Source organism: Olea europaea, unplaced genomic scaffold (genome assembly GCF_002742605.1).
Source record: "Olea europaea var. sylvestris unplaced genomic scaffold, O_europaea_v1 scaffold2674, whole genome shotgun sequence".
Lineage (NCBI taxonomy): Eukaryota > Viridiplantae > Streptophyta > Magnoliopsida > Lamiales > Oleaceae > Olea > Olea europaea.
Window position 1 is genome coordinate 11,697 of NW_019245119.1, and position 13,395 is coordinate 25,091.

Genomic DNA, 13,395 nt, shown 5'->3' on the forward strand with positions numbered 1-13,395 from the left:
CCCGTATAGAAAATACTCCTGTGCCCATTTGATCCAGGGCTTGTGTTCCACTCTGTATGAGCCACATGCACAACATGCAGAAAGACACAAACGTCTATTTCTTGCATGTATGCAAGGCCAGGGTTGCTTGTGGCCTCTCTTTTTATGATATGTTCTCTATGCCTTCAAAAAGTAAGGAGAAACCTCAATGAATCTGTTGAGACTATTTGTAATCATATTATCTCCCTTTTTAGGTTAAGTAGATCATGCATTCATCTTCTCTAATTCTCATGGAGAACCTCTTGAGTTTGTTGTGAGTTCCGCCAAAACGAAGAACAGTTGGAAGATTTAACCCCATTTGGCCCTCATTTTATGGAAATGAAAATGGACGGAATAGTGCTTTTTTAAAAAAAAAAAAAATGAGTGGTTGAAAAAGAAGGATTTTTTATTTATTTATGTGTAATATTATTTTATGAAAGATTGTGTGGTTGAAAATAAGAGAGATAAAAATAAAATGGAAATTAATGGGGGCCAAATGGGGTTTTTCATGGGACTGAGGGTGGGTAGGTGATGTCACTTTACAGCATGAATGTTATATTGAATATCTGTCATCTGGTTATATGACGTCAACTAAGACGTATGACCTGGATTGCTTTGGCTAACTAATTGAATGTTGCTTTTTCATTACACCCTCAATATATAATGGGTGGACTAACGTATAAATGCAGGATACTGCTTCTCTTCTTGTTAATTATTGCCATCATATGTATAATAATGGAGTCAATGGTGATGATATCAGTATAATTTAGCTTTATTTTTTCTTTATTAATGCTCATTTTATAAAAGTGCTCTGCGCAAGAAGTTCCTTAATGTGGTGAAAATGTTCACTTATGAAGATTCTAGGTTACTGTAATTTATTTATTAGTTTGCACTGAATGCCAGTGAATATGATATTATGGGTAAAAATGTTGCTATAGTGACTTTTTTTTAATTTACTTTAATTTATTATCGACCTTTTTGCTCCGAGACTAAGGTCTCTGATATAATTTTGGTTGTTGATCTACAAAACCAAGGGTACAAGTTTCTAAACCAACTATTTGCTCGGTGGGGCGGGTGATTAATTATATAATGTTTACAATGTGTGATTCAACCCTTTTCATACACGTATTGTATCTTTTTGGAGCAGGGGTCCATCATATGGTTACAGAGGCAAGGTAGTACTTTCTTTTGAGGAAAATGGTTCTTCTAAAGTTGGGGTCAGGTTTGATAGAACAATTCCTGAAGGTACTGATCTTGGAGGCCTCTGCGAAGAAGATCATGGTTTCTTTTGTGCAGGTATTTTTTCTTCTTGTCTGGCTTCATGTGTTAGATTTGAATCCATGATCAAGTATCATCGACTCTGGCTATTTGTTTTATTTCTGTGCAGCTGACTCATTACGTCTTGATAACTCCAGTGCCGATGATGTTGACAAGCTTGCCATTAATGAACTCTTTGAGGTTAATGCTATTATATGTTTTATTTGATATGCCATAACCAAATGGCTTTTATGTTGCATTTCTATATCTTGTTCACAATTACAATTGTCATTCTTTTTATTTTTCCCTCTGAATTTTGTAATTTTGTAGGTTGCTTCTGTAGAAAGTAAAAGTAGTCCACTAATTTTGTTTATGAAAGACTTAGAGAAGTCCATGGTGGGAAATCCTGAGGCATATGCAGCCTTTAAAAATAAGCTTGAAAAGTTACCTGAAAATGTTGTTATCATAGCTTCTCATACTCAGACGGACAGCAGAAAGGAGAAAGTAAGCTGTAGTTTTCTTGTTTTTGCTTTCTCAGACCTTTGTGTATATATGTATTGAAACTTGTCGAGCACATTTATTACACATGAATTTGTTAAACTCAAACTCTTTAATACTTGTGTATTTCAGTCCCATCCTGGCGGATTGCTGTTCACAAAATTTGGAAGCAACCAAACTGCATTGCTAGACCTTGCCTTCCCGGTATGCCCTGTTAAATGAACGTGGATGGTGTATTTTTAGCCTGCTGACCGTTTCATTTGTGCTCACTCTTGTTTGATTTTTCAATGTTTTCTAATGATAGTTATGGAATTTTTACCCTTTGAATTTCTCTTTCTGTTATCTATTAGAGTGTGTTTGATTGACATNTTCTTCAGGGCATTCAAAATGAAAACAAGAGTTTGAAAAAATCTCTCAAGGTAACCCTTTGCAGTCTTTCTTAAGTTGCACATGGGTTCGCCAAATGTTTTCCACTTTCTTTCATGTGACATGAGATAGGGAAATGATTGCTTGAGTTTTCAGGATGTGGTTACCGAGAATGAATTTGAGAAAAGACTCCTTGCCGATGTTATTCCACCTGGTGATATGGGAGTTACTTTTGATGACATTGGAGCATTGGAGAATGTGAAGGAAACTTTGAAGGAACTAGTGATGCTACCCCTGCAAAGGCCAGAGTTGTTCAGCAAAGGACAGCTGACAAAGGTGAAATGACTTAATTTATAATTCTTATTCGGAATATTAATAAATCTTCCCTAGGCGTGTTGGTCATGTATGGCAATTCTTCTACTTCTTTCTTTCAGTGCTAACGATGTTGCTCTTGGCAGCCTTGCAAGGGGATATTGCTTTTCGGACCTCCTGGTACTGGTAAAACAATGCTAGCAAAAGCTGTTGCGACAGAAGCTGGTGCAAACTTTATTAATATATCAATGTCAAGCATCACATCAAAAGTACATTTTCTTAGTCACCCTTGAAATTTAGCATTTCTTATAGTCATCTCCCCTTTTTGAGTAATGTTCTTTTTCTTGCATTCAGTGGTTTGGTGAAGGAGAGAAATATGTCAAAGCAGTCTTCTCATTGGCTAGTAAAATAGCCCCTAGTGTAATTTTTGTTGATGAGGTTGGTATAACATCTCTTAAATAAATTAATGCTTCTTGATTAATTGCTGTTCCTTTCAATTTTTCCATGTTGGTCTGTGTGTAGGGGTGTGTGTGTGTGTGTGTGTCTGAACTTTTTGCTTTCTCTTGTCCACGTATACTGTGCCTTAGAGAGAAGAAGGGGGAGGTTAATTTATTGGGGACAGCCAACATTTTTTTGTTTTCTTATTTTGCTTCACGTGATGATATAATATTCTGCTGTTGTCAAATTTCCTGTTTGTTTTTCTTAGCCCTTGTTTGAGCACCATTATTTAAAACTCATTTTCAACTACACATTCATCCAATAAAATAATTTTGCATGTTAACTTAACTTTTTTCTTAAATTCACTTTTTACGAAATCCATCTCAAAAATGCGGCTCAAACAAAGGCTTATTTTTTTCTCCCTTTTTCTTTTTAAATAGCCTTTTATATATGTTCCTATAGGTCGACAGTATGTTAGGAAGACGTGAAAACCCGGGAGAACATGAAGCAATGCGCAAAATGAAGAATGAATTTATGGTGAACTGGGATGGCTTGCGTACAAAAGATAAGGAACGTGTACTAGTACTTGGAGCAACCAATAGACCTTTCGATCTTGATGAGGCTGTAATTAGAAGGCTTCCCCGGAGGTTATATCTTTTCCAAATTCATACCTTTTGCAGTACTCATCCTCCCAGAAACCCCATCCAGCATTTTTTTAGCATATGGACAGTTTGGAGTTACTCTAGTTTGTTAATTTTGTTTGTGTCCAAGTGCAGGCTGATGGTGAACTTGCCAGATGCTCAGAACAGGGAGAAAATTTTAAAAGTGATATTAGCAAAGGAAGAGTTGGCTCCAAATGTTGATCTCGAAGTAGTTGCTAACATGACAGCAGGGTATTCAGGTAGTGATCTAAAGGTATGTGGCCTATTTTTTCTGATTATGTTAAAATTATTTTTTATTATCACCATTTCTTCTAATGGTTGCAATACATCTGTTCTTACATGTTAATTATTTTAATTTTCCAGAATCTCTGTGTGACAGCTGCACATTGCCCAATAAGAGAAATTTTAGAGGAGGAGAGGAAGGTTGGTATGCTTTAATTGTATCTTTTTATCATTTAATCTCTCTTTGTTTAGGCAGAATTTTATATCTAAAGTTGTTTCTGTCAAGAACATACTGATACGAATCAGCTGAGTTGAGTTTGAGCATTTTATTTTTCTGTCCTCTTTCTTTTCTCTTGAAAGTTCATGCTTTGTGTTTTGATCTTTTCATCGAAAGCATGCTGAAGTTTTCATTCTATATTATTATTCATGTGCGACTGTTTTTATGTGCATTTTTGTTTTAATAAAAAATTTTATATCTAAACTTGTAGGAGAAAGTCTTGGCACTGGCAGAGAGCAGACCATTGCCTGAATTGCATAGCAGTGCAGACATTCGTCCCCTGAGTACGGATGATTTTCGATATGCACATGAACAGGTATGTTTGTTTCTGTTACCGTGTGTACATGTACTTGGTGAATGTAATCGTTGCCTTTTCTTGTTAATCAAGAGAAATTCACTGTTTATGTATGATATGAGAAATGAAAAGATTTCTCTGGGCATGACTCCTTCAAAATATTGATTATAAGCTTCCCACCAACCAGAAATGGCCAAAATTGGAATTCTTGATTTCTTTTAGAAGCGAATGAGAGGGAAAAGAGGCAGGCTGGGAAAAATTGCCTTGAAGTATAGGAATTCAGGGTAGTTGTATTGGCAGGAAATAAATTTGGATAAATGATCTTATGGTGCATCTGTTCATAGTCTTGCTTCTTACTCAATTTTGCTTGGTTGTATGGGCCCGGTATGAAGCTTTCTTGTGAATGTTGTTATCTATCTTGACTTGGTACTGGTACTAGTACTAGTATTTTCTTTGTTGCTGTCAGAATATTGTCCTTGTTTTTCAGCTGGTGCAAACTTTATTAATATATCAATGTCAAGCATCACATCAAAAGTACATTTTCTTAGTCACCCTTGAAATTTAGCATTTCTTATAGTCATCTCCCCTTTTTGAGTAATGTTCTTTTTCTTGCATTCAGTGGTTTGGTGAAGGAGAGAAATATGTCAAAGCAGTCTTCTCATTGGCTAGTAAAATAGCCCCTAGTGTAATTTTTGTTGATGAGGTTGGTATAACATCTCTTAAATAAATTAATGCTTCTTGATTAATTGCTGTTCCTTTCAATTTTTCCATGTTGGTCTGTGTGTAGGGGTGTGTGTGTGTGTGTGTGTCTGAACTTTTTGCTTTCTCTTGTCCACGTATACTGTGCCTTAGAGAGAAGAAGGGGGAGGTTAATTTATTGGGGACAGCCAACATTTTTTTGTTTTCTTATTTTGCTTCACGTGATGATATAATATTCTGCTGTTGTCAAATTTCCTGTTTGTTTTTCTTAGCCCTTGTTTGAGCACCATTATTTAAAACTCATTTTCAACTACACATTCATCCAATAAAATAATTTTGCATGTTAACTTAACTTTTTTCTTAAATTCACTTTTTACGAAATCTATCTCAAAAATGCGGCTCAAACAAAGGCTTATTTTTTTCTCCCTTTTCTTTTTAAATAGCCTTTTATATATGTTCCTATAGGTCGACAGTATGTTAGGAAGACGTGAAAACCCGGGAGAACATGAAGCAATGCGCAAAATGAAGAATGAATTTATGGTGAACTGGGATGGCTTGCGTACAAAAGATAAGGAACGTGTACTAGTACTTGGAGCAACCAATAGACCTTTCGATCTTGATGAGGCTGTAATTAGAAGGCTTCCCCGGAGGTTATATCTTTTCCAAATTCATACCTTTTGCAGTACTCATCCTCCCAGAAACCCCATCCAGCATTTTTTTAGCATATGGACAGTTTGGAGTTACTCTAGTTTGTTAATTTTGTTTGTGTCCAAGTGCAGGCTGATGGTGAACTTGCCAGATGCTCAGAACAGGGAGAAAATTTTAAAAGTGATATTAGCAAAGGAAGAGTTGGCTCCAAATGTTGATCTCGAAGTAGTTGCTAACATGACAGCAGGGTATTCAGGTAGTGATCTAAAGGTATGTGGCCTATTTTTTCTGATTATGTTAAAATTATTTTTTATTATCACCATTTCTTCTAATGGTTGCAATACATCTGTTCTTACATGTTAATTATTTTAATTTTCCAGAATCTCTGTGTGACAGCTGCACATTGCCCAATAAGAGAAATTTTAGAGGAGGAGAGGAAGGTTGGTATGCTTTAATTGTATCTTTTTATCATTTAATCTCTCTTTGTTTAGGCAGAATTTTATATCTAAAGTTGTTTCTGTCAAGAACATACTGATACGAATCAGCTGAGTTGAGTTTGAGCATTTTATTTTTCTGTCCTCTTTCTTTTCTCTTGAAAGTTCATGCTTTGTGTTTTGATCTTTTCATCGAAAGCATGCTGAAGTTTTCATTCTATATTATTATTCATGTGCGACTGTTTTTATGTGCATTTTTGTTTTAATAAAAAATTTTATATCTAAACTTGTAGGAGAAAGTCTTGGCACTGGCAGAGAGCAGACCATTGCCTGAATTGCATAGCAGTGCAGACATTCGTCCCCTGAGTACGGATGATTTTCGATATGCACATGAACAGGTATGTTTGTTTCTGTTACCGTGTGTACATGTACTTGGTGAATGTAATCGTTGCCTTTTCTTGTTAATCAAGAGAAATTCACTGTTTATGTATGATATGAGAAATGAAAAGATTTCTCTGGGCATGACTCCTTCAAAATATTGATTATAAGCTTCCCACCAACCAGAAATGGCCAAAATTGGAATTCTTGATTTCTTTTAGAAGCGAATGAGAGGGAAAAGAGGCAGGCTGGGAAAAATTGCCTTGAAGTATAGGAATTCAGGGTAGTTGTATTGGCAGGAAATAAATTTGGATAAATGATCTTATGGTGCATCTGTTCATAGTCTTGCTTCTTACTCAATTTTGCTTGGTTGTATGGGCCCGGTATGAAGCTTTCTTGTGAATGTTGTTATCTATCTTGACTTGGTACTGGTACTAGTACTAGTATTTTCTTTGTTGCTGTCAGAATATTGTCCTTGTTTTTCATATCCCCTGAAGGGTACCAAGCTTTGTTTGAAAGGCTGTCTTTGCCTCTCATTATGCAAATGGTGTGTAGCTTTTTTTTTTTTTGCAATAAGTTTACCTGGGGAAGAAGACCAAGTCATATGTTGGATCTCTCTCCTTTCATTCATACAAATTATACCAAGCATGGATGCTCCTACTAGGGTGGCGTGTGCGACGTGTTGTGTCATTTTAGACATGCAAGGACACGTGTTTGACATGCCACATGGTTTGTTCTATTTTTCATAATTTATATATATATTTTTAATCTTTCATACTTGGGGGATACTTTGCCTTTTCCCTTGAAAACACCACACAGGATAGGGTGGGTGAGGCCAACTGTGCGCTTCAATTACTTTGGAAATGGAACCGTCGAAGATTTTTGATAAGAACAATAAAAAGATACGGATGCTCCTCAGGCACTTTCAATAGGCCATGTGTCACACAATGACAGTCACATTTTGTAAATTATGGAATTTAAAAGTAAAGAAAAAATTAATTGTTAGAACATTTGTCTAAAAAGGGAATATTCTACGAAATTCATGTTGAACTTTTTTTACATCTACATATGCTGATATGCATTTTCCTTTCTTTGGCAACAGTAGTATATAGTTTAATTCAAAGATATATTAATATGACAAATAGCTACTACTATTATTTAAAAGATTTCTCCATTACAAATCAAAACTAAAAAAGTATTGATTTATTAATAAAATAAAGATATAGTATATCAATAGAATTTAAAAGAATTCAAATCGACATGTCCTTGACGTTTCCGTCTAATTTTTGAATATCACGTGTGACATATATCAGTGCTTTTATTGTATATTTGCTTGAACTTGGGTTCATGGTTCTCGTGATAATGAGGTTTAAGCTTGTTCGTGCTGGATGCTGGACTCCTATTATCTCTGGGACTATTATGACCTTTTTCTATTCTCTCTATTTTTTTTTACAGTTAATTGTGATTCTCATTCAAATGCAGGTATGTGCTAGCGTTTCATCAGAATCACATAACATGAATGAGCTTCTCCAGTGGAATGAACTTTATGGAGAAGGCGGTTCAAGAAAGAAGACATCACTTAGCTACTTCATGTAAAGGAGGTACTAAAGCTGTATAGTGTTTCCTTGTTTAGGCGGCTTTTTTTTATCTATTCTATTTGGTGGATCTGATGAGATGGTTGTGGCCTGTGATTTTGAAAATCCAGTTTCAGGTTCTCCTTACCCAAAACCCTATTTTGTGGAACTGGTCCTCGTGTATCATATTTAAGTTCATGGGTATTTCTCCCTGACCAGATAAAAGTTATAAATTATCTATCCTTACCAGATAAGAATTATAAAGTATCTATCCCTGACTAGATTAAAGTTTTAAAAAGTTTTAAGGTATTACTCAATCTGGTGTGACTAAATTTTTCGTTCTGTGGTTCTCTCTTTGTTGGTCGATCAAAACATGCATTGGACTCGCTTCATGTGGACGGGTTATCTGTTTTGTAGACAACTTTCGATGACTTTGATCTTTTAAGTGTACAGAAATATTCTGAACTTCCGGTCGACTTTTTAATGGATCATCTATTGTTTCATCCTTTTATTTTTCTCTATTTACTCTGTTTTCTTGTGTTTTTACAGTTTTTAGCATCTATTTGACTGTGTTTAAAGCCGTGTATGTGAAAACAGACTCAAAAGGAAAGCTCTGAAATATATTTGTTTTTCAGATAATATATATTTTGCCCTAATTGTTGAGCGACTGATGTCATTTCAATTGATTAAGATAGTATGTGCTTTTTCTATATTCCTTGATTCATTTTGTTTGTTGACACAGATGGGTAGTCACTTTCATGTTGGCTGCCAAACTTTATTTTATTTCAAATTGGACACTAAACTGTTATGATTTTGGGATGCTGTCTTGTCCGTTTGTCATTTGATAGTGTGGCAGTTGGGTCATTTGTCAAATAACCTGCCAACTGGATATTGCTGGTTTGTTGGTCTTCTAATGGACATGTGAAATTGTAACGGGAGAAACAAAATAAAGTTTAGTGATTTAACATAAACTTTTGGTAACTTAGTCACCATGAGAGAGGCTACACGATGGTGAACAGTATATGAAGAATGCAAGGTTTTTTACACAATAGTGAAGAATAAAGGAAAAGTGAACCCCAAATTAATCGTGTGGATGGAATGCATGGACAGTGTCTGACTTCACTTCACCGCTAAAAATTGTCTAACCTGGGTGAGTTTTTATTTTTTTTGGCTGTTCGCTTTTTATTTGGGATTTATCTTGGAGTTCTTTTAAAATTGATCTAGTCAAAGATCCTTATTTCCATTTTGACTTTTAAAAATTTGAATATTATCACATTAACCTCTTGAATGGTAAAAGACAGAGATGCCCTTAAATATATTATGTAATTACAAAATATTGAATAGTTTAAAAGACATTATTACTCTTTTAGTTAATAATTGAAAACTAAATACTTCCCCACTTATAAAACTGCCGAACGAGCTTCAAACACAGAAAAACTCTCATTTTTAATCTGTTTGAACTTCAAAATATCAAAAAAATTTAAACGTCGAAACCAGATTTTTTTTTCAGATCAATTACTTTAAATTGGTAAGTATATTTTTTACACGTGCTTAATTTCGATTTCAGTAAATTAGTGTACGTTTGAGTAGTTAAATAATACAGTAGCTGGTAGAATTTTTTTTTTTTAACAAATCTATAATTTATTTCTTTAGAACCATAGAAAAATAAACAGTCTGACGATTAACTGTGGGATGGTAACGAAGACTGTTAGACAACAGACAGCGACTGTCAAAAGACTGTCTAATAGTCGATTGTTGGATGTTAGACTATTGTCTAATAGTTGACTTAGACAGTCGGCTATCTAATGGTCGACAGTCGATTGGCAGTCGGTTGTTTCGGCTTTAAACAGCCAACTGTCGGCTGTAAAATAGTCCACAGTCGACTGTTTTTTATGACTGTTTTACGATTTTTTTTATTATTAATTTCTGTTTTGCCAATTGTCTTATAATTTTAATTACAAGTTGATTAAATATCTGAATTTTTTTTGTTGTAATTGATTAAAAATTTCTATATCGTCATACAGATATGATAATCTCGGTACGTTATTTCGGTGATTTCGATCTGAATGAAAATAATAGATGGGAATGGAGATAGACGAGTGATGTATGTGGTTGTATTGCAATTTCCGTAATAGAGAGTACATCATATGCAGAAGTGTACAAGAATTTGCAAAATAAATTGAATGTTGATTCTTCTCAGTACGATATGCAATTGAGATATTTATTCAATGGTTATGGGGATTCGTCCAGTCCAATGTCACCTATATTTGTTACTAATGATGCTGAATTGAATTATCTATTAGAATTGAATAAAATGCATAGGACTCTGACTGTTCTTGGTGTGACTTTGTTAAGAAGGATGTTGTCGAAAGTGAACGCGAAGATTCAAATGGAGTGGATAATAATGATCGAGATTTTTAGGAGACAGTGGAGATAGTTCCTGCAGATGATGTGGTTATTCCCGAGACAGTTGCTACTGATCGTGAAGTCACTGTTACGCACAGAATTTCGTCGACAGTTGAGGACAACGAAAATATAAATGATTTTACAAATTAAAATTTAATTTCTTTATCTCGACAGAGACGTGAGCGGGGTGGGAGCTCGGGGGTGGAACAAGTAGATCGTCCTCCAATTCTTCGCGTGTGGCTCCCAATGATGACGATTTGTATGTCGAGCAACTATTTGAAACCAAGAAAGATTTGCAGGAAGCTGTGAACCAGATGACATTAAAATATAACTTTGAGTTCAAGGTAAAAAAATCAACCAAGTCATTGTTGACAGTTGCTTGCGTTGACGACAATTGCAATTGGCGCTTGAGAGCGACTACAATGGACACGAATGAGTGCTTTGTAGTTCGCAAATATGCACGGGAACATATTTGCGAAGTGAGAATTTGTTGAAATGACACAAGCAAGCTCGAGCATGGTTTATTGGTCGACAGATAATGCACAAGTATCAGGACCCACGGACGATCTACAAACTTTTGGACATCATTAATGATGTCCGTCGAGAGTATGGAGTGGTCATGAGCTACCAGAAAGCCTGGAAGGCCAAAGAATATGCGTTGGAGGATTTAAGGGGATCGGCTGAGGAGAGTTATACTAAATTGGCTAGGCATTGCTATAATATGGGGACAACTAATTCTGGCACAACATTTTTTATTGAGATGGGGGGCGATAATTGTTTTAAGTATTTTTTCATGGCTCTCGGACAATGTATTTGGGGTTTTCGAAATGCAATGCGACCCGTAATTCTAGTTGATGGTACAACTCTGAAAGTTAAATATCAAGGCAAATTAATTATTACTACATGTCAAGACGTCAACATCCAAATTTACCCTATTGCATTCGGCATAGTCGACAGCGAGAATGATTTGTCCATACGTTGGTTTTTTTCGAAATTGAGGGAAGTGATCGGGGAAGTCGAAGACCTTGTCTTTGTAACCGATTGGGGACAGTCTATAATAAATGGTATCGTTGAAGTTTTTTTCGAGGCATATCACGGGTATTGCATGTACCATATACAAGGTAATTTGAAGATTAGGTATCGGGGCAAAGGCATCGTTTCATTGTTCAAGAGAGTAGTCGAAGCTTATAGTGCTGAAGAGTGTAATAAGTTTATGTTCGAGATAGGAAGTAAATCATTACCGACGTTGGAGTATCTGACGAACATGGGGATCGAACATTGGGCACGGTCATACTTTCCAAGACATCGATACAACATGATGACGTCGAATAACGCGGAGTTTCTCAATTCATTGTTGAAGAAGGATTAAGAGTTATCAATTCTCGCAATGATTGAGAACGTTTATAACAGGCTGCAACAATGATTTTATGATTGACGTGCGGCATCATAGAGTTGCACTAGCGTGTTGGCCCCAACTCAAGAGGAAAAACTCTTTAAAGTGGTAGAGGTTGCGAGGAAGTTGAATGTAGAAGCGCTAGGTAAGTTCCGCTTCTCTGTGCAATGTGCACGTAATACGACATATATGGTGGACTTGACTGATAACACATGCACTTGTACGAGATTTCAGTTGAAGAGTTTTCCATGTGAGCATGCAGTTGCGGTGGCCATGTACCGAGGCTTTGTAGCAAGAACGTTATGCTCTTTGTATTATACGACTAAGTCTTGAAGAACAGCATATGCTGAGATTATATTTTCTCTGCCGAATGAAGCCGAGTGAGAAGTTCTCGAGCATATTCTCCCGCTTCATGATTTGTTGCCACCAGCAGTTGAACCGTGTGGTCCTAGACGTCCAAGTACATCTAGAATACTATCTACCAGAGAGTTTTCTGGATCGCGTAGGTGTGGCAAGTGCAGAGCCATAGGGCATACTTGACAATTTTGTACCATTCAAATTCCTCTAAATGACAGTTAGACAGGTACGTAAAATGAATAATATTTCTATTTACTTTACACTATTCAATATTTGTTCTTCATAAATGTTCAATGTTCAATATTTATTCTTGATAAATGGTATTTATAATGATTCATATGAAAAAATTAGTTCCATACTTGACATATCTGTAAAATAACAAAAAATCAACTTACAGAAAAATAATTAAATTTTCAATGTGAATGTTATATACATTAAACAAAGATTTACAATTATTTCATAATCACAAAAAATAATTAAATTTTCAATGTGAATGTTATATACATTGAACACAAATTTACAATTATTTCATAATCACAAAAAATAATTAAATTTACAATTCGAATGTTACATATATTTAATACAAATTTACAGGTCACCATTAAATTTGAACAAATCACAAGTTAGCTTCTTTCTCCAGTTCTGTATCCACGATTGGTTGATTCCATCAACCGTATGTCTTATACTTAAAAATTCAACGTGCTTAATGACAAATATGACGCAATTGCTGCTACAATTGAACAAGAATGGATCAGTTCAGGACTATGTAGCTAAAAAACTAAATTTAAAAGATGAAAACAATAAAGTTCAAACACTTATCTTATGGATTAGCGCGCTGTCGTTGTGTTCCAAACAATTCGCAATCTGTCCTGTACAGTCATCATCGCTTGTCTGGCCATCATAAGAACAATTACAGCTACGGACTCCAGGTTTTGCTCCAATTGGCCTTGTGTCAAATATGAATGATCTGGGTCATACACATATATAGTCGTGTTAGCAAAAACGATCTCCTGCATAACATAGTGCTTATTGATGCACGCTAGAATGTACATATGTGTACAACCCTCCCATGATTTCCCCCGACACTCGACGACATTCCTATGATCCACTCGAGCATATATTCTGGCATTGTGTACTCGTTACCCATAAGTTGGAGCGACT

At 35.5% G+C, this 13,395-nt stretch overlaps 1 protein-coding gene across 1 annotated transcript; it reads left to right on the forward strand.

Annotated features, from left to right (window-relative positions):
* The first annotated feature begins 549 nt into the window (after window positions 1-549).
* LOC111383393 (ATPase family AAA domain-containing protein 1-like) lies at window positions 550-8,599 on the forward strand. The gene is made up of 15 exons (XM_023007501.1): window positions 550-594; window positions 708-777; window positions 1,123-1,314; window positions 1,406-1,476; window positions 1,606-1,779; window positions 1,906-1,977; window positions 2,142-2,192; window positions 2,296-2,475; window positions 2,598-2,720; window positions 2,806-2,889; window positions 3,352-3,536; window positions 3,666-3,804; window positions 3,915-3,974; window positions 4,262-4,366; window positions 7,987-8,599. The coding sequence occupies exons 1-15, from the start codon at window positions 550-552 to the stop codon at window positions 8,098-8,100; spliced, it is 1,665 nt and encodes a 554-aa protein (XP_022863269.1). The 3' UTR covers window positions 8,101-8,599.
* Window positions 8,600-13,395: the final 4,796 nt, after the last annotated feature.